General features: G+C 57.4%; 3 protein-coding genes across 4 annotated transcripts in view; all 3 read right to left on the bottom strand.

Annotated features, from left to right (window-relative positions):
• Positions 1-708: 708 nt before the first annotated feature.
• LOC308568777 (somatotropin-like) lies at positions 709-2,545 on the bottom strand (the record flags this gene model as incomplete). Its single annotated transcript, XM_081161994.1, is given in 8 exon segments — positions 709-912; positions 1,196-1,357; positions 1,514-1,630; positions 1,843-2,003; positions 2,277-2,295; positions 2,297-2,387; positions 2,389-2,418; positions 2,484-2,545. Coding segments are annotated over 8 exon segments (846 nt in total).
• A 7,142-nt stretch (positions 2,546-9,687) lies between these two features.
• Positions 9,688-13,631, bottom strand: CD79B (CD79b molecule). Its single transcript, XM_081161716.1, has 6 exons — positions 12,985-13,631; positions 12,280-12,333; positions 11,065-11,373; positions 10,716-10,834; positions 10,421-10,462; positions 9,688-10,308 (listed from the first exon to the last, which is right to left on the bottom strand). The coding sequence occupies exons 1-6, from the start codon at positions 13,178-13,180 to the stop codon at positions 10,210-10,212; spliced, it is 819 nt and encodes a 272-aa protein (XP_081017842.1). The 5' UTR covers positions 13,181-13,631; the 3' UTR covers positions 9,688-10,209.
• Positions 13,632-15,978: 2,347 nt separating this feature from the next.
• The window catches only part of SCN4A (sodium voltage-gated channel alpha subunit 4), a gene marked incomplete at its 5' end in the record, with an annotated part of 41,728 nt that continues 37,740 nt past the window's right edge, over positions 15,979-19,966 (bottom strand). For both annotated transcript variants that reach the window (XM_081162413.1, XM_081162412.1), the window contains 2 exons: positions 15,979-19,042; positions 19,657-19,927. In XM_081162413.1, coding sequence (XP_081018539.1) covers positions 17,817-19,042; positions 19,657-19,927 — 1,497 coding nt within the window. In that variant the 3' untranslated portion in view covers positions 15,979-17,816. The remainder of the gene's footprint in view (positions 19,043-19,656; positions 19,928-19,966) is intronic.

The following is a 19,966-nucleotide window of genomic DNA, read 5'->3' as shown; positions in this document are numbered from 1 at the left end:
TTTCTCTCATTGTTTTCTCTCATGTTGGGGTGTTTTGCTTCTGTACTCAATAGTTGTCAGGCTTTCGTTTCTTCCCACTCCTGGGGCCTAGGTTTGGGGTTGTGGTGCTGGGGTGGGTGGCAGGAAATGCCTCCAAGTATTTTATAGGGGTGGTTCTGACCTATGACTGCCCAGTAAGCTAGACAGTGGACTTGGCGTGTAACAGAGAGGATCATGTGATGGTGTCAGCTTCTTTCTAACCCAGGAAGAACCAGGTCAGTTATCATTCAGCAGCCTGGTGCTTTTTTTTTTTTTTTTTAAATATATTTTTATTGATTTCAGAGATAGGAAGGGAGAGAGAGATAGAAATATCAATGAGAAACATTGATTGGCTGCCTCCTGTACGCCCCCTACTGGGGATCGAGCCCACAACCCAGGCAAGTGCCCTGACTGGGAATCGAACCAGCGACCTCCTGGTGCATGGGATGATGCTCATCCAACTGAGCCACACCGGCCGGGCGCAGCCTGGTTCTTAATAGACCCCACAGGATTCCTGTAGGTTGGCCTCCCAACCTGCCCCTTGCCCTGTACGAATTCCCCCACCCCCTTCATAACAGAATGACATCTACTCAGACATTATGATGCAACTTTATTTTATTAGGAAAGGATGGTGGGCACTGTAGCGTCCCTTTGCAGGGTCAGGGGAGACACGGGGGAGGGTCACAGCAGCTAGAAGACACAGCTGCTTTCCATGAAGCGGCGACACTTCGTGAAGCGCAGGTACGTCTCAACCTTGTGCAGGTCCTTCTTGAAGCAGGAGAGTAGCCCGTAGTTCTTGAGCAGGGTCTCACTGCTGCTACGCAGGTTGGTGTCAAAGCTGTCGTAGGTTTGCGTGAAGATCAGCCCAGCCGGGGGGCTGCCATCTTCCAGCTCCTGCAAAAGGGAAGCAGAGACAGAGACTCAGTCCTTGCCAGCTGCGCCCCCCTCCCCTCCATGTCCCTCCCTCCCCTCCAGGACTTAGAGGAAGGCCTGGAGGGTTCAAAAGGGGAAATGAGTGCGATTCCTCCTGGGCCAAGGCTGGGCTGCTACAGAGAGAGAAACAGTCTGTCTCTTCTCCAGCCCACAAGCCCCTGACGCCTCAGCTAAGCCAGCTGGGCCTCCAGGCCCAGGGGCGGGGGCACATGGGCGCGGGGCTGGGGGCCGACCCCATCCCCACCCGCATCAGGGCTTGGATGCCCTCCTCCAGGTCCTTCAGCTTCTCATAGACGCCGCTGGAGATGCCTATCAGCAGGCCGCTGGGGAAGGCCCTGCCCAGGGCCTGCAGGGGCCCGAGCCACGACTGGATGAGCAGCAGCGAGAAGCGGAGCAGCTCCACGTCCTGCGGGGAGAGGGCGATGGTGGGCGCCGGGCACCCCACTAACGGCCGGCCTCTGCAGGCCTTCCCCTGCCACCCCGCCACCCCGCCACCCACTGCCACCCTCCGCCAGCTTGCAGAGAAGGCAGCCCAGGGCCGCAGTGGAGGGGGGCCGCTCACGGATTTCTGCCGGGCCTCCTCCTTGCCCGTGGGGGCCGGGATGGTCTCCGAGAAGCAGAAGGCAGCCTGGGCGTTGAGGATCGAGTATCTCTGGCCCTCCGGGATGTACGTGCGCTCCTGGGAGAAGGAACGTCCAGCCAGGTCTGAGCCAGGGCATGGTTCTCATCGCCGCTTTATTCAGAACCCCCCTCGGTTCATAGTCACCTGACGGCATCTTCACTTGGATAAAACCACCCTGAACTCATCGGTGGTCTCCCCCTATGTCGGCCGGTGCGGAGGGGAGCGGGGAATTCAGCCCTTCCCGCCACCCAGCTTCCCGGGTTGCTTACAAACTCCTTGTAGGTGTCAGCAGCCAGCTGGTGCAGGTGCTGGGCCCGGAGCACAGCGTTGGCGAACAGGCCGGACAAGGACATGGCGGGGAAGGCACCCACCTCCTGGGGCCAGGGCAGGCAGGGCAGGGCGAAAGCCAGGAGCAGGGAGGTCCAAGGGCCTAGAGAGAGATAGGAGGCTGAGGGTGGGGCCCTAGAGAGCAGGGAGCCTACCCTCTAGCCAGCCCTCTCCCTGCCCCGGGGGGCTTCCTCTCTCCTCCACTGCCCCCCAGGGACTGAGAACATTTTAAACTCGACCAAATGTCTGGGCCATGGATGTCTTGTGCTGTATTCAGAAGCCCCAAAGGCCAGGGTTAGTGCCCCTATTGGTCTGTAGGGCCACCGTATTGCCCCTGAGCACACAGCAAGCCCAGGGGCATTTTCCAGGTGCCTACCTGCAGCCATCACAGTTGGGCGAGCTGTCCACAGGTCCCTGAGTGGCTTGCGGAGCTGGGTCTGAGGATCCTGAAATTGGTCCCTTGTGGACACTTTTTATACCCTGGCCTCATCTCTCCCTCTCTGCCCCCACCTGTTTTTCTATGCATTTATGTATAGGCCACTGACAGCCCTCTGCTGATGGATAATGTAGAACCTCCTCCCACTTGTCCTGTTCCCGCTCCTCTCCTGGGGTCATGTCCCCCAGGCTTGTTCCCTGCTCCGCCATCACGCTCACGTGAGGGTTGCACACACAGGGTCTCAACTAGAGAGACTACCCGATCTGTCCTCTTTTTAAGGGGAGGGGAGTGGCAGAAGGGAGTAGTCTGAGTCCAGGCGCGTGCTGGCAGGATATCGCTGTAAAGTTGGGAACCAGGGTGAGGATGGCCCTCCTGGTCCCCAAAAGGAGGGCTGTGTCAGAATGGCTGTGCCTCCGGAGCTGAGTCGGCCCCTTCCTCACTATACACCTTTCCTCTTCCCTTCAGTTTCCCTCCACCCACCACAGAGGACCCCACCCAAGACAGCGATTGATTCTGGGGTTTGGGGGCACAGTTCAGCACAGGTTCTACCTTGCCTCTATCACCCGTGGTCAGACCATCTCACCACCTGGTCCGGCCAGGTGGCTGCAGTGCTAATACTGACCACTAGAGGGCACCGGCCCCACACGGCCCTGCCCCTTCCTTGAGCGTTGGGAGGCCTCCCCGAGGTGGGTGGGCAAAGGGCCGAAACTTTAGGTATGGGTGCTCCTTTAGACGTGCACAGAGATGCAAACTGAGCAGCAGAAATCCCAGGAACAGGCAGGTGCCACGAGTGCTTCCTCCCGCAGCCCTGTCACCATCAGAGAATCTCAAAGTTGGAAGAGAACTTGAGAATTTGAGTCTTGTCCCCGGAACTCAGGGTACAGTACCCTGAATTGTAGTCTCCTTCCATTCTCTCTTCTCCTTTTAATATTTGTATGGAGCTTATCACGTTGGGAAGGGGGTGCCTGTGCCTTCTCACATTTGACTCTCAGCCAGTCCTGTGAAGGAAGCGTTATTATCAGCCCATTTCGCAGAGGAAGAGACAGGTTCAGAGAGGTTGCCTTGCACGGGCTACCTGGGCCAAGGCAGCAGATCTCCAGTGTTGCGCCAGCCCAAGCCCTTTCTCCCAAGCAGACTGGGTGGGCGCCACTCAGATATGTTAACTTCGCATCTCTCTGAACACGAGGATCGTGCCCCTAATCACAAAGGGTCCCCTTGCCTCACTTTGTCATTTCCTAAGGGACAGATTGTTGTCCCTTATTTCCCACGTGAGGATGGCCCAGTGACACAGGGTGCATGCTGGAGACCACACAGCAGGCAAAGCTATGGCCAGGAGGGCTAGGAGTGCTGCCTTCCAGCCTCCTGCTGCCCAGCGCCCTGGCTATTTCAGCATCAGGAGGTTACTAGCATCAGATCACCCCAGGAATAAGAGCAGGAAAGAACACATTCTCCTGCATTGAAAACTTTTGCCCCTTAAGTCTGAGAATATTTAGCATTTGACCCTGTGGGAAAACAAACAACCAAACCGTTCTAGTGGTTGGTTACGGTGTTGACAACCAACATTGAAAGGCCACACCCCCATGGTCCACAACGTGAGTGCTTGTACCTTGCCACCTCCCCTTCTTGGGAGTACTTAGGCCTTACCACCTCCCCCTTTTAGGACCAGAAGGTAGAGCTCCCTTTGCTTCCGTCATTCCTGAACCATTGCCCAGCCAGGCCTTGACTTGTTTTCTGCTAGGGAGGGCACAGGGGCCTGTGGGAGCTGTTCTCCAGGCTGGACTGTCGTATCAGGGTGGGGTGTCATCAAAGCTACAGGCTCTAAGGAAGGAGGAGGGGCCAGGTGGGAAGTGGAGGAGGGTCTCTGAGCTCTTCACAGCCTTCTGCCTCCCCTGCCACTCCTTCCTCCTATGTCACCTGGGGGAAGGGGCACTGAGGTGGAATCCCTCATGACAGGCTTCTAGCTAATGCTGCAGAGAATGTATGTGAACTGTGGACCATGGGAGGAAAGCCCCAGGCCTCCTCTAGGTGTGGGGGCATAAAGCTCAATTTGGGGACTGCTGGAGAGCCACATGAGCGTGGCACAAGTGATATGTGGTTGAGGCTCCCCACCAGGCAGGTTACTGCCAAGGACAGATGGGATTGGCCAGAGCAGGAAGCGTCTCCTCTCACCAAACCCCCAGAACTAGGTTGGCCCATGGGACTCTGGGGACCCCTGGGGATACCAACATTGAAAAGCCACACTCCCATGGTTACCATGGCTATTGGACCCAAAGAAGGAAGAACTGAAGGGTGTGGGATGGACATTGGTGATCCTCTCCTCTGGTCTGGACCTTTTCAGGGTCTTTAGTGATGGAGACCACAGATGTGATTCATCGCTAGTTGAAGATAAACTTTGAATTAGATGAGATTTTCCCTCCAGTGTGGGGAATCACCCACCTTTTCTTGGGGCACCACCTGGGGCCAGACCCCTGGCTTCTCCAGGTTCAGAGACTATCCAGCAATGGGCTCTGCATGGTGGCCAGTGGGGAGAAGCTGTGACCAGCATGTCTGAGGTCCACCTTGAAAGGCTTGGATGAATCCCCAGTTATCTTGGACACCACGAATTTCAGTGTGTTAAGAAGCCCTTCGTGTTTCCAGATTTGACCAACTCTGGGGTTCTCTGTACCACGCTCTCAGATCTGTTCTTGATGCAAAAGTGGCCCCTTTCAGCTTCAAGAGCCCCTCCCAGGTTCAAGTCTGTGGGGTTTAGGGCCATCTCATTGTTCATCGGCACACTCGCCCTGAGCTTAGGGACCTCAGAGGGACTGGTGGCAGCTCATTCTCTCCTCCTCGGTCGCTTGAGGCCCACACTTCCCACCACTCACTCTGTGCTGCCTCCCTCGAGGCCGGAGTCTGGGATTCTCCCCAGGACGACTTGACCCTCTCTGCCTCCAGCAGGGGCCTCAACACCACTCTGGTCGCTCAGGGCACTGAGTCAAAGTCGTTAGAGAAAACTATGTGGGGATTCCGATGGGCTTCTCCAGCGGAGATGGGGAAGGAGAGCAACAGTTCTGAGTGCCCACCATGTGCCAGGTGACAGAGGGGTGAGGCCCATTTCATAGAGGACACTCAGGCTCGGCCTGATAGAGCTGTTTGCCTGGAGCCTCCCTGCTCCTAAGTGGTGGCTGCCCAGGGCCGGGTGCTCCCACTGCTCGCAGCTCTTTAGAAGCCTCGTCTAGGAGACATGGTGGGGCTGCCAGGCAGCGTCAGGTCTCTGCTCAGACGCGAAAGGAAGGTAGGAGCGACTGAGGCAAGGATGACCGCGATGGAATGAGGTCCGCGGGCACCAAGAAAAGCGGCAGAAAAACAACCCGCTGGCCCCGATTTACTGAAGCAGGCCGCAGCGCCCTTCACATGTGTCTTGCACGTTTCAGTGTGCATGGACTTTCACTTCCCTCATCTCACCCGACGCTGGGGTTAGCGGAGGGCTCGGGCACCCAGGCCAGTCTCGGAGGGCCTTGTTTACAACTAGTTGGGGATCTCTGAGCAACCGAGAGGCGCACAGCGCTCTGCAGAACGGGCCCCCTAAGTAAGCTCCGCTTGCGGATTGGTCCCCGGGGAGAGGGGCCGATTGAAAAAGAAGTAGTTAGAACCGAGGTGTGGCCAGCAGCTGTGGGAAGTCTGGGGTGCTTTCCTGATTGGTGGTCTCAGCTGGAAATAACTTCCACCTACTTTTACTTTATTCTGTGGACCATAGGTGCTTTGAAGCGAATTCATGCCTTTAATTCATCCACTCATTCTCTCTCTCTCTTTATGTTGTTAATCCTCACGGCAGGATAGTTTTTCCATTTTTGTTTTTTAGTTTTTTAGAGGTGGTGGGGGAGAGGGAGAGGGGAAGAGACACATGGATTGGTTGCCTTCTGCACGCTTGAACACGCGATCCAGATGCGTGCCCTCCGGTCACCAGCCCGACGCTCTAACCACTTAGCCACATGGGCTAGGGCCATCCATTCATTCTATTCATGTACTAACTGATTCAACAAGTAGCTGTTGCTCCTTCCACATGCCAGACATTGTACCAGGCAGATGGGCATACATAGATGAATAAAAGGCACGATCCTTTCTCTGCTGGAGCTTACAATCTATGGGAAGAGAGACAGTAGCAAACAAATAAATACATAATGTAAAATATATACAGACATTTCACATTGTGAAAACTGCCGAGAGGGAAATAGCTAAGATAGAGAGGTGAGAGAATAGCCTGGGGGCTTGGGGGGAACTGGCAGATGGCCCAGGCCCAGGCCCAGGAACTCAGCAAGCATCCGCCGAGTGGATTGAATGGTTAGAAGGACGGTGCCAAGGAAAGAGCTCAAATATCCACCTGGCCAGAAATGGCAAGGCAGGCCACGTTGTGTCTCGATGTCCTCCGCATAGTAGAGTGTGATTTAAAACAACAAGCAAAAAAAAATAGGCAACAAGGGCAAGATCTTGCGATGCTCAGCAATACGTACACGAAAATATTTAAATGAAAAAAGCAGACAAAGCAGCATGCAGCTGCTGATCCCAGTACACACGCATGTTCCACACGGACCCACAACTCTCAGAACGTGAGCCCCAAGCGGGAACTCACAGGGTGTCCAGCCCCCCACTCGTGCGATGTGACAAAGTGGCGTGAGGTCCCAGAGAAAAACGACTCTCTTTTTCTTAGTTTGAACATTGCATCAGGATCCATCTAAATGTGTTTTTAACAACTACTCTGAACTTGGGAGTTAATGCTTGTTGAGTTTCCGAGGAAACGCTTGTGGGTTGGAGATGACAGCTGAGTGGTTCCAAGTGGAAGGTTTGTGGGGGAGGTTGTTGTTTTTGTTTTCATTTGCAACTGAGTCATGGCAGGTCCCTAGGGCCATGACCAGGTGCAGGGTGGACAGCAGAGACAGATTCGGGAATTTCACTGATGTGGGCCTGAGCCCAGCTACTGAGGTCACCTAAAGAGAGCAGAGCCCCTGCAGGCAGAATCCCGAGTCCCAAGCCCCGTGTGCCGAGGTGGCCTTGGGGGCCCTTCCCAGAGGACCCAGCTGGGCTAGACACCTGCTCAGGGACCAACACTACCTGCCAGCGACACCCAAACAGGGGCAGGTTTTCGGGTTTTGTTTTGTTTTTCTCTCACCTCCAATCTGCTGGAAAAACACCCAAACCCTCAGTCAGAGCGCCCCAGGCCTAGCGGCACCTGCAGCGAGCTGGCGGAAGTCAAGCTAGAGCGAGGAGGAAGCAGCCTGTGCTGACACCAGGCCCCAGGGACCCGGCTGGATTCCCCCAGCGGGCAGTGGGGCATGTGCCCACCCAGGGGCCTGGGTGCTGCATTCTGGGGAGCGGGAGGGCCAGGCAGCAGCCTGGCCAGGGCTGGACTCCTCCCGGAGGATGCCAGTGGTGCTGATGTCCTGCCTATTAGCAAGGAGTGTGCCTTCTGGGTTCTGGGACCTGTGAGCAATGGGAAACTGGCAAAGACAAAGAGGGCATCCCTTCCAGGGTATGCTGGGGCTTAAGCAAGATCATGTGAATTAATATGGAGATGTTCAATAAAAGTTTATTGGCATTAAGAGGTGCTAAATATATAAATATCTTGGGGGCCCAGTAAAAGATTTTGGTTCGTGTTCTGCATCTTGGTGCTGGTGGGTAGGGAAACCTGCATTCGTGCTAGACAGAATTCATCAAACTGCTCACTGAGAGCAGACAAAGGCCAGCTACTGTGTGATAGTTAAAAACACACAAACAGCAAACACAAGCTCCCTTCCCTCAGACAAGGTTTAGGATTCCCACTGCCTAAGTCAGACATGACACCCTAAAACAGAAAAACAGATTGGGGGGGTTTCTATATCAAAACCATGAAGGCAAATGCCCTTTAGGGGTGCCTGGTGGAGAAGGCAGGCTTTGACGCTCAAGTGATTCTCTGCTGACAACACTTCAAAGCCTTAGGGAAACTCAGTTATTGAAAGGTATTAAGTTGCCTTTTGGTAAAGCCAAGGCCTCCCTTAACTCAGGGCAGCCCCAAGCAGGGGGAGACCCTGCTGGGGAGAGAAGTGAAGACTGGCCCCCACCCCCAGCCGGGCTGCCCAGGGTCCCTGGTGGAGGTAAAGGGACAGAATTAGTGCCACTATGCAAAGCAGCCAGAGAGGAAGGGCTCCAGCTCAGTGGATGCAGATGCCAAAACAAGCCGGTTCCCTGTGGCAGCCCAGAGACTAGGGAGGGAGCAGGTCCAGCCCAGCTTGGCCCAGTCTGGCTCCAAGTGGGCACCACTGAGCAAGGGAGAGATTGATGTGATACCCCAGGGCTGGATGCCTTAGCCACCTGCCCCACCCCGGAGCTCCAGGGGCAAGCTGGTAAAAACTGGTGCTGCTCTCACTGGTCACCACATGCTGGCCTTGGCTCTCCCACTTGAATCCAGAGCATGAATGGCAAAGAAGTGTTTTAGGGTCCCCCCAAGGTCAACAGGAAGTGGAACATGGCCGGGCTTTGCACGCAGATATTAATTGGTTAATGCGCATGAGCTCCCAGCTGTGAGCTGCTCCCAGGCTCTCCAGCAGCTGGCAGGTTTGGGCCCTAATTGGTAGGACCCTAGGGACCATTTTGTGGTGACCTTGTAACACTAGGGGGCTTCTGATGTGATGATTGGAAAATGAAGGAGTCACCTGACTAAGCCCCCCCTCCCTCAACTCCCCTGCAAAGTTTACCACCACAAAGCCTCCCTCTTCAGGAGCCTCTCTTACGTGGCTCTGAGTCAAACAACAAAAAATATATTTCCAGGCTTGGTGAGGACCAGCAGAGTGGAGGTGGTGGTGGTAGAGGCACGGGAACCCCTGCTCTCAGGCAGCTTCCAGTTTAACTGGAAAACAAAGCCAGGTGGACAGCACAGGCCCAGCTAAGACAGAGCTGCAGAGGCTGGGATCTGCACAGGGATTGGGCAGGGACTGGGGCACTCTGGGAGGGCTTCCCGTAGGTGGAAGGCTTCGAAGGACAGTAGGATTGGGATGTGAAAAGGGGGAAAAGCTCCTTCAGGGCTGACACCTCTGCCCTCCAGAGCAGGACTCTAGTACTGCTTGTTGGCTACAGGGAATGCAAGGACGGCAGCCCCACCAAGGACAAGAGCCAGTCCAATCAGCTTTTCTCCAGCAGCGCTGGGCCCAGCTAGGGTCAGAGCAGGGGACTAAAGGAGGACCTGACCACAGGTCCCAACTGGACCTTCAGAGAGAAGTAGCAAGTGAGCCCAGGAGAGGTCCACGAGCCCCATGGCCATTGTCCCCTCCTACGCCCCACAAGCCCACAGGTGCCCAAACATTTGTGCTCAAACAGATACTCTCATTCACTCCATATCCATAGATGTCACAAGCCTGAGTGTGGTTTCTTAAGACACACTGTTTATTCCATGGGAGAATGGGCTCAAGGTTAAGAGCCCCCTTGGGTGGGAGAGGGTGGCAGAGGGTAGGAGAGGGATGAAGCTCTCTGTGGCCCATCGGTGGCCAAGTGGGGGTGTGCCATGGCCCCTCCCAGGCTTCACAGGAAGCTGTCTGCTCTAAGTCCATTTGCAGGTTCCAGACTAGTTTGGGCCTTCCCTGTCCTGAACGTGGGATGGATCCCCGCATAGCACCCCAAGAAAGTTGGTCCAGTCTATCCCCAGAGAACTTCCTGCTCCAAATCACTGTCCTGGGGCCCTTCCACTCCAGTCCTTTTGGCAGGAGCTGGGGATGAGGGGCTGGAGGAGCAGGCAGATCTGGTGGGCCAGCTTTGGTGGCCAACAGGGGGTCCAAGGGAAAGGGGATGGACTGGGAGCCAGGTGGCTCTGAAGCAGTCAGTGAGGGCCCAGCAGGCTGTGCCCAGGGGCATGGGGACAGCTGGCCTCTCACTCCTGGCCTGGGTGCTCGCCCACCGACCACTTCACCTCCCCTGTCCGCAGAGTCACTATGTCCTCGTAGGTGGCCGTCTGGTCAATATTCAGGCCCTGGAGACATGGAATGGAGCTCAGGCCTGGGCCACTCCCCAACCACACCAACAGATGGTGCTGCTGACCACCCCCGGGCCCCTCAGAGCTGGGGGTCCACCCTGCCCCTTACCTCGTAGGTGTGGTCTTCCTCCATGCCAGCCTTGCTGTCATCCTGGTGGGGCAAGAGATGGAGAGCAGAGTGTTGGCTTCCCCCGCCCCACCTGCTGCTGGGCCAGGATGGGCAGGGCCAGGGAGACTGGCCTGGGGGCAGGGGGCAGGGAGGAGGAGTTGGGGTCAGGGGTGAGGTGCCCTCTGCAAGAATAACTGAATGAATGGAGGAGAGAAGGGACAGGTGAGTCCATGGGCAGACTCTGGGGCCGGGGAGCTGGAGACGCTGCCCATGTGTGGCCCGCTGCCGCGGTCACCTTGTCCAACAGCAGGAAGATGGGCACGGTGATGAAGAGGATGATGAGGAGGGTCTGGATCATGATGATGCCATCTTTCAGCGTGTTCCGCCGCTTCAGCTGAGCCAAGGTGCTGAACCCTGCGGGGAGGTGGGGCGGGGATGGGGAGGCTGGGGCACCACTTGTGCTGCACCCCTCAAGACCCCTTCTCAATGGCTCTCCTGGATGCTCTAGAGCCACGGCCACCTCCACAATGTGGCCCCTCACCACTGGCAGGCTGGGTGGGGTGGGGTCTGGATGGCTCCATGAACATCCTGTGGCCCAGTCCACGCTCACCCCCTCCCTGGCTGGAGGGCAGGCCCATACCTACCCATAACTCGGAGTTCAGTGCCACAGCTCGTCTCGGGGGACCCGCTGGAGGAGCACTTTCCCTGACAGAAGTAAATGCCATTGTCCTGAAACTGGATGTCCTGGATAATGAGGGTGGCATTGTACTTGCTCTGGGCCTGCTCGATGTGTCCCTTTTCCGGGACCAGCATCTTGGGATCCGAGTCCATGTCCCGCTTCCAGAGCCAGCTCACTCTGCCCACGGCCTCAATGTGGCACGTTATTTCCACCGTGGAGCCCCGTTTCTTGGCCATGAAACGTGGATGCTGCCAGATCTGGGAACAAGCGCTTCCTGTGGGTGACAAGGCCAGGATCAAAACCCCACTCAGCATCTTCCTGGCTGCCAGTCCCACCATGCCCCCTGCCCTGGGTGGCACATACCCCTGGCTCAGCCCCCCTGGTCTGTCCTTGCTTCCCAGGTGTGGGACAATCATGAGCACTGGTATAGGGGAGTGGAGCCACATGAGAGGCCACAGGCCAAACCACCAGGCCCTACCCCCTCCTGACATTTGATTTTCTTTTAGAAGGGCCCTGGAACCTTTGGGTTCTTCTCCATGCCCATTCCAGCAGCCTGAACCAGCCCCCCCCCCCCCCCCCGCCTCCCACCTGGCCCATGCTCCCCACTCTCCCTGCCCTGGGCTGCCCTGCACTCATCTGAAATCCTGAGGGGCTCCCCACAAATCCTTAGCCTGGCAATTGAGGCTGCCACATTGATCCCCTGCCCCTCTTTTCTCCATCACCTCCCTCTACCCCTGCATGGACCTGCTCCAGTTTTTATTCCTAAACCTTCTTTCTCAGCTTGGCATGCTCTCCCCACCCACCTGCTCCAAGAAGCCTTCCCTTGCCTCACTGTTCCCAGCAAGTGGCCCCCTAGGAACCCCCCAGCCCTTGTGGATGTCAGAGTCCCTAAGGTTACGGGCTCCTTCTGGGGCTGAGTCTAACTCCCCAGCTTGACTAGTCCAGCCTCTCAATCACTGGGACTGGGACACTGTGTCTAGTGAAGATGACAGCTGGCAGGCGGTGGGGGTGGGGAGTATCGAGGAGGCCTGGAGCCAGGCTCTGCAGAGGGAGACCAGGAGGCCTAGGGATGAGAGTTCTGGGTGGGGAGACCCAAGGGGACAAGGGACAGTCATAAGGACAGTGACTAGCATTGGACACAGGCATCCCTGCGCCCAGAAGGGGCGGGGAAGTTGCTGACCTTGAGGCTTCCGTAGCAGTTCCTCTCTTTGGGCGGCTGCGAACACAGTCTCCCCTGCAGGTTGGGAGGAAGCGGGCGGGGCCAGGTCAGGTCAGGGCCTCTCACCGACCAGCCCCAGCCCCCCACACCCCCACCCTCTGAATCCCCAGACCCACTTCCTCCTCCCCAACAGCAGTTTCCAGACCCCATGGCCCTTCCCAGCCCCACTCTGAAGAGATAGGAGTGGGTTGGGGTCGCCAGTGATCCACCTCCCAGCCCCCCTAATACTTTGAGCAGGCACCTGGAGGAGACAGGAGGGAAGTCACAGTTAAAGGGCTGTCCCGTCCTCCAGGGGCGGGGCATTTCTGGAATATGTGTACCCCAGGGTCAGGCTGGGGGCAGACTCTCCCCTGCCTCCCCCAGGCAGTGTCCTCAGCGGGTGAACCACACTCCTCCTCTCTTCCTCCCGGCCTGGCTCTTCCGCGGTCCGAACCACCAACCCCTCAGGCCCAGCTCAGCCTGGTACCCGCGGCTGGAGAGGGGCTGGGGCGCAGACCCCCGAGCTCCTCATCGGCGTGGCTGGCACCCGGCCCAGGCCCCAAGGCAGTCAGAGGGAGGCCGAGGCAGACAGTGAGAGACAGGAGGCGGCTGGAGAGAGCAGAGACCCAGGCAGCAGAAACAGAGCGACAGAGAGTGAAAGCAGCCGGCCTGGTCGAGGGGCTGTACCTGAGAGAAGCATCAGCAGCACCACCAGCCTGCTGCTGGGCACAGGAGACAGCGCCGGCCTGGACATGGTCACCGCTCCGTCGCTGGCCCCAAGCCCGGAACGAGGGACCAAGGCTCCTGGGGGGAAAACGTGTAACTGCCTGGGCTGCAGCCTGTCCCCTCCCCACCTCTTCCCCACCAGGCCCCTTCCTGCCATGCAAATCGGGACCCAGGGGAGGCACCGGCTCTCTGGGGACCCTGCGGAAGGGCGGGCTCTCTTGTCAGCTGTGCCGCTAAGGCTCAGAAGTCACCCCAGCTTGGGCACCACAGCAGGGCCCTCTGAGTCTTCCGAGGACAGCCTGTGCTTTCCTTCATGTGTCTCTATCCCCCTGGTGCCCCGGGACCTGCCAGCCTCCCACCCTGAAGTCTAGGTTCCCAGGCACTTAGCTGAATACACATGGGTCCTGTAGGTGAACTTGAGAGTAGCCCCTCTGTCCTGGACCAGCCTGCATCCTTGGTGAACAGGAGCACCAAGAAAGGATGCTGTGGGGTGCTGGGGGGCAGCCAAGGGCCCAAGCCAGGCTCCCGAAGGGGCCCAGGGCACAGCCTCTTGGCTGAAGTGCAGGCAGCCGTGTTAGGGGTTGATGGAGATTTGACCCTTTGGAGAAGGGAGCCACAGACGTTCTTGAGCAAGAGCAGGCCAAGTGTGGCGGCCACTTGGGAGAAGATTTGGTCCAGGCCTTGGTGTGAACCTCCTTCGCTCACTTGGTTCCTTTTCTCACTTGGTGGGAGATTTTGTTGTTGTTGTTAATCTTCACCTGAGGATATTTCTTTCCATTGATTTTTTAAAAAGAGTGGAAAGGAGGAGAGGGAGGAGGGGTGAGGGGAGAGAAACATAGATGTGAGAGGGACACATCCATCGGTTGCCTCCTGCAGAGGCCCCACCAGGGCTGGGAATTAAACCTGCAACCCGGGTACGAGCTTTTGACTGGAAATCGAACAGGTGATCTCTTGGTGCATGGGTCGACACTCAACCACTGAGCCACACTGGCTGGGCCATTTTTCAAACAGCTTGTGCTGCTGGTGGGTCTATTTGGGTTTAGGGAGATGTGGACCCGCCTCTCATGCCAAGGTTGGTGGTGAGGAAGGCAGCGGTCTGGAGGCTTCCCTCTCAGCCCTGGGCATAGGCCTCCCCTGACACAGTGGGGGCCTCCCCTGAGGAGCACAGGCCAGAACCAGCGCTATGGAAAGTGGGGACAGGAGGGTTAAGGTTTTCATCCAAGGAGCAGCTTGTTCCCGGCAGCCCCAGATGTTCTCGTTGTTTCCAGATGTTGCAAATGAAAAACATTTCCCTGAAAAGGTGCCAGATGTTCAGTTCACAGAACAAACAGTCCAGGATTATAAACATCACCTGAGGTCAGCGTGGGGACCATAGGCCCCTGGTGCTGGGGGGTATTTTGAGTCCCCCCCCCAGTGGGATGGGGGGAAGTCCAGGGGTCTTTTCCTTTAGCATAGTACCTCCTGGTGATTTAGGCCTTGGTTAGCTTTGGGGCTTGTGTCCCCCAAGGTTGGGAGGATAATTGGGGAAGGCTTGGGGCACACAGGTGTGTGTGTATGTGTGCATGTACACCTGCATGGGGTGTTGCTCAGGCTGTGTGACATAGGGCCTGCTGGGACCCAGGGTGACTACAGGGGGCACAAAGACTAGGGGTGGGCATTTGGCATCTTCCAAACACACGCATCTACACCCCCCAGGGGGACACAAATGCAGATATGTCCTTTGGACTCATTCCCATTCATGCCAGACAGGGATCTGCTTTCAGGAGGGGGGAGGGGCTGGGGCACCACCTGCAGGGTTATTTGTCATAGTTGGGGCCATGCTGTTCCCTCCCCAGTGACAACAGTATCAAGCTCCGTCTGGGGTTTGTGACGCCTTTTCTTTCCTGGAACATGAGGCCTCGGCCCCTGACTCCCCTGGGCTGTGCATCCCGACGTCTGTAGCCTCCACCCCGCCTTTCCTGGAAGGCAGCATCAAAACAAGAGACGGGGCTCTGGCCACGTGACTCAGTCAATTGGAGCATCGTCCCATACACCAAAGGGTTGCGGGTTCGATTCCTGGTCAGGGCACATACTTAGGTTGCAGATTCGATCCCCACGCATACGGGATGCAGCCAATTGATGTTTCTCTCACATCAATGTTTCTCTCTCTCTCTCTCTTCCTTCCTCTCTCTAAAATCAATAAAAACATACCCTCAGGTGAGGATTACAAAACAGCAAGAGAGTGGGGTGTAGGGAGAGGGGGACAAGGGGCACAGGGGTTTGGAGAAGCAAGAGGACAGGGTCCCCCAGCAACACTGGGAAGATGAGAGATCTGTGTGTGCCTCTCCCCAGCCCCCATGGGGGCCATGTAAAGGACCAAGTGTTTACTAGTTGGGAGGAATACAGTCCTGGGGGGCAGAAATCAAGTTGCAGAAAATGAAATTATATATAAAATTATATTTCACCCACTGGGATTAAGGAATGAGCTCACTACATAATATTACTCTTTGTCACAGGCCCATGGGACTCTGGGCTCTCTGGGGCCAGGGGTTAGAGGCAGGTCCTGGAGGGGATCATATCTCTGAGGAGAGGGGAGGGCACCTTGGGGCCTCTGTGGGTGGGAATAGAGACGCGAAGGGGTTTCCAGAGAGGAGTGGCTGGGAATGTAGGACCCCCAATACCTATTTCCTGGGTGCTGTCATGGGTGGGAGAGGAGGCATGTGACTCCTGACCTCGTCCAGCCTCTTGGACTCCAGCTGGACTCCAGCTTTCTTTTAGAGGGGGGGGGAGGAGAGAACCCGATGGGGCCAGAGGAGGGAGTTGGGGCCATCCTGCCCTCCTCAACCCCCAGAGACTCCCCAAGTCTTCCCTGCTTGGCTGCAATCCCCACCAGCCCTTCTTGCCTCTTGATGCCTTCAGCCCCCGTTGACATATGCACTTGGGAGCTGCACAAGGAAAAAGCTCGCACGTCAGAGGCTCGAGGGGAGAGATTTATTGTAAGAACTGTACAAAGGGGCCTGTCTGCCGGCCTGGCCCGGGCCTGTTCCTACCCGGACACCATGTGGATGGGTGTGGAGGGGGCACAGGCAGGGGAGGCTCTACAGTCTGTACACAGTATGTCCAGTCCAACAGGCACGGCGGCTCTGGGGGCCATGCCAGTCCCGGGCCCCGAGGAGGGAAAGGCAGTGGGCAGGGCGCTGGCCAGGGCGGAGGCTGCCCCCTACAGGATGAACCTTCTGAAGGAAGAGCGGACGGAGTGGGGTCGCCTTCCACAGAGGACACAGGCAGGCGACGGAGCAGGGCTGGGGCAATGGTGGGATAAAACCAACCAGCCGAAGGGAGGGTCATGGAGCCCCGGGCAGGGCGGTGAGGCCAGAGGGCAGGGCACGTGGAAAGGAGGGCTCTGGCCTGTGGGCATGTGTGGGCCCCCCCCACACTTTGTTTTGGAGGTTTTGGGGCTTCCTGAGTTTTAATCAAACTGTTCACAAGAAACAAGAGAAAAGAGGAGAGGAACTATGGCTAACAGGGACTCGACCTTACACACATGTTCACACTCGTATACACACTCACACAGACAGGCATCCACAGAAGACGCACACACCAGTGGGACACCACAGGGGCACACTGACACATTTACACAAGCACACCCGGACACACGCGTATGCAGGCATCGTGGGACACCGTGGCTCACCCCCTTGAACACACACAATGAGCCAGTCCAGTGAGCCCTGCAAGCTCAGCCCCTGGCTGTCCTCCGGGAGCCGTGCAGGCCCGGCGCTGCTGTGCCCAGATCGGCTGCACCAGCAAAAGGGCCGCCCAGCCCTCCAGGCACAGGAGGTTGGAAGGCTGGGCCTGGGCCCAGTGGGCCAGGCACGGTCCACTGTGACATCTCGGACACGAGCTCGACTAGAACATTCTTAGGGTCACTTTTAGGAGGGGCGGGGAAGGAGGAGGAGGAAGAAGTGAGGGAGGGAACACGATTTTTCCTCCTGAGCGCTGGGGTTCCCGACCCCACCCTGGGTCTGGGTGCTCAGGCCAAGAAGAGCCCGCAGTGCTGTGACGCTCTGGTGGACACGACCTGTACTATCCATCCGTGCTTCCTAGAAAAACGCAGTTCCCAAGTGGGGTCCTCCCTTGTGCTCTTCCCCCAGGGGCCAGCCAGGGGCGTGGAGGTCTAGACAGTGGACACACCGGGAAATGGTTTCAGGGGCCACAACCCCATCCCGATGCACCAGGATCCAGTGGCCAACACGGCTGGTGAAGCCATTTTAACCCAGCGACGTTTCCCTTTTCCAGGGTATTCATGAGCTGGCCACTGAACTGTATCCCAGAGTTGGGCAGGGCTGGCAGGCCCTGGGCCAGGTGCCTACTCTCACTGAGGTTAAGACGTCTTTGGAGGGCCCAGGGGCCTCAGACACTTCCTGGGGAAAGGCCAGCAGCCCTTACGATCTGGTGGCAGGAAGGCAGCCGGCTCCTCTCCAAGTGGGGGACAGAGATTCTGACGCTCTGACTGCCCCCCAGGCCAAGAGGAGAGGCAGCAGGGTCCATGAGGAGGGGAAGAGCAACTTGAAGGTGAAATCACAGAGGCTGGGGCCTCAGGCCCAGTGTGGAGCCTCGGATCACAATTCCCATTTTCCATGGCCTGGGGAGGCAGGTGCTCTGGCCTGGGTGTTAGCCCCAGCGTGGCCACATCATGTCCCCAACAGGGAGCCGGATCAGTCCCAGACTCAAAGCCTTGCTCTCTCAGCAAGCGGGCAGCTTTGGGGAAGCTTCAGGGCTCTGCCAGCCTCAGCTGGCCACCTCACCGCCACCTGCTAGACCAGAGACTCTTTGACCCCTGGGCGTACTGTTTGTCCTGCGGGTGGGGAGGGAGGGACGGCAGCTTCGGAGGGGTTGATGGACGTGAGCCCCATGGCAGGTCCCGTGTCCCCTGTGGAGCCACTCTCCTCACCCTTGCCCTGCGCCCCGCTGTTCTCATTGCTGTGGCCATACAACTTGCTCATGGTGTTGATGATCAGCCCCTCCTTCTCGGGGGCCCCGTCCCCGCTACCGTCCTGGCTATGGCGGTACATGTAGGACGCCTGCTTCACCGAGCGCTGAAGCAGGTGCCGGCGGTAGGCCCTCTGGATCTTGATGGCACACACCTCTTCGTGCTTCCTCTTGAGGGTGGTGGTGATGGGCTCGTAGGAGACCTTGGAGGGGTTGGCTGCCATGAACTTCTCCTCCATGGTCTCCTTGAGGGCGTCCATCTCCCCTGAGTCTCCGAGGACCTCTTTGGTCAGAGCAAAGAGGATGTCCAGGCAGTGGATTTTGTCGCCTGGCACCATGGGCAGGTCCAGCGTGATCAGCTTGATCTTGTTGGGCTTGGCGATCCTCAGAGGCTCCTGCAGGGTGTCCACGAAGTCGGAGAGGCGACTGTAGTCGATGAACTGCGTGGCGTCGGGGTCGAACTTCTCCCACGTCTCGTAGAACATCTCGAAGTCGTCCTCGCTGAGGGGCTCGCCGCTCTCCTCGGTGGCCACGTTGAAGTTCTCGAGGATGATAGCGATGTACATGTTGACCACGATAAGGAAGGAGATGATGATGTAGCTGCAGAAGAAGCAGATGCCCACAGAGGGGTTGCCGCAGTCACCCTTGATGCTGCTGCCCGGGTTCTCCAGGGTGGGGTCACAGTCGGGGGGCCCGCTGTTGAGGATGGGGTTGAGGAGCCCGTCCCAGCCAGCCGACGTGGTGATCTCAAAGAGGCAGATGATGCTGTTGCCGAAGGTCTCAAAGTTGAACATGTCGTCGATGCCCGACTCCTTCTTGACGTAGGCGAAGTTGGACATGCCGAAGATGGAGTAGATGAACATGACCAGGAAGAGCAGCAGCCCGATGTTGAAGAGGGCGGGCAGCGACATCATGAGGGCGAAGAGCAGCGTCCGGATCCCCTTGGCCCCGCGGATCAGCCGCAGGACGCGCCCGATCCGGGCCAGGCGGATCACACGGAACAGCGTGGGGGACACGAAGTATTTCTGGATGAGGTCAGAGAGTGCGAGACCTGCAGGAAGGGAGTGGTGAGGGCTGCTGTCCTAGGGTGGAAGGCTGAGCTGGGGAGAGGGGGGCATGCGGGGCTCAAGGGGGCCTGGCCCGGTGTGCTCAATCCTTGGGGCACAGGCCGGATGGCCTCGCCCACTAGTCCAGGCCCTCCCAGGGGCTTGGGGCCAGGGGTTACATCTTTGCCCCAACACAGCTGGATGGAGGTGGGATACGCCAAAGTTGATGGGGTGAGGGTAAGGCCTAGTCCCAAGGCTGTTTGCAGATGCCATAGATGAGTTACTATTGGAAGGACACGCATGTCCGTGCACTTCTCCGTGTGTATGGATGCTGGAACCGTCCTTTTAATTTTTCTCACAGAGCACATGGACACCTGAGTGTGCAAATACTTGTCAGGTAAACGTTCCTTGAGGTATATTCATATGTGTGCAGGTAACGGCTGCCTGTGAGCCCACCCATATGTGCTTTTGTGCATGAAGTGTGAATGGCAGGTGCACACGCATGCGTGTAGGTGTGGCGATGTGTGTAAGCATGCCAGGTGCAGGAGCAGCTGTGTGTCCATGAGGATGGGAGCGCCCAGCCTTCCTGAGTGACTCAGCCCAGCCCAGCCCTGCTCACCCGCAATGGACAGGATGACAACCACGAAGTCAAATATGTTCCAGCCGATAGTGAAGTAGTAGTGGCGCAGGGCGAACATCTTGAGCACACACTCCCCCGTGAAGATGATGATGAAGATCATGTTGATGTTGTACAGGATGTTCACCTTCAGCTGGCTCTGGTCGTCCGTCTCCACCATCATGGTGACCATGTTGAGGCAGATGAGGATCATAATCGTGATGTCGAAGACCTGCTTGGTCACGAAGTCGTACACCATGCCCTGGATCTTGTTCTGCAGCACAGGTGGGAGTGTAGGGACACACGGGGGTGC

The sequence above is a fragment of the Miniopterus schreibersii genome (genome assembly GCF_964146895.1).
Source record: "Miniopterus schreibersii genome assembly, chromosome: 16".
NCBI lineage: Eukaryota > Metazoa > Chordata > Mammalia > Chiroptera > Miniopteridae > Miniopterus > Miniopterus schreibersii.
This window is presented reverse-complemented; position numbering and strand designations above follow the sequence as displayed.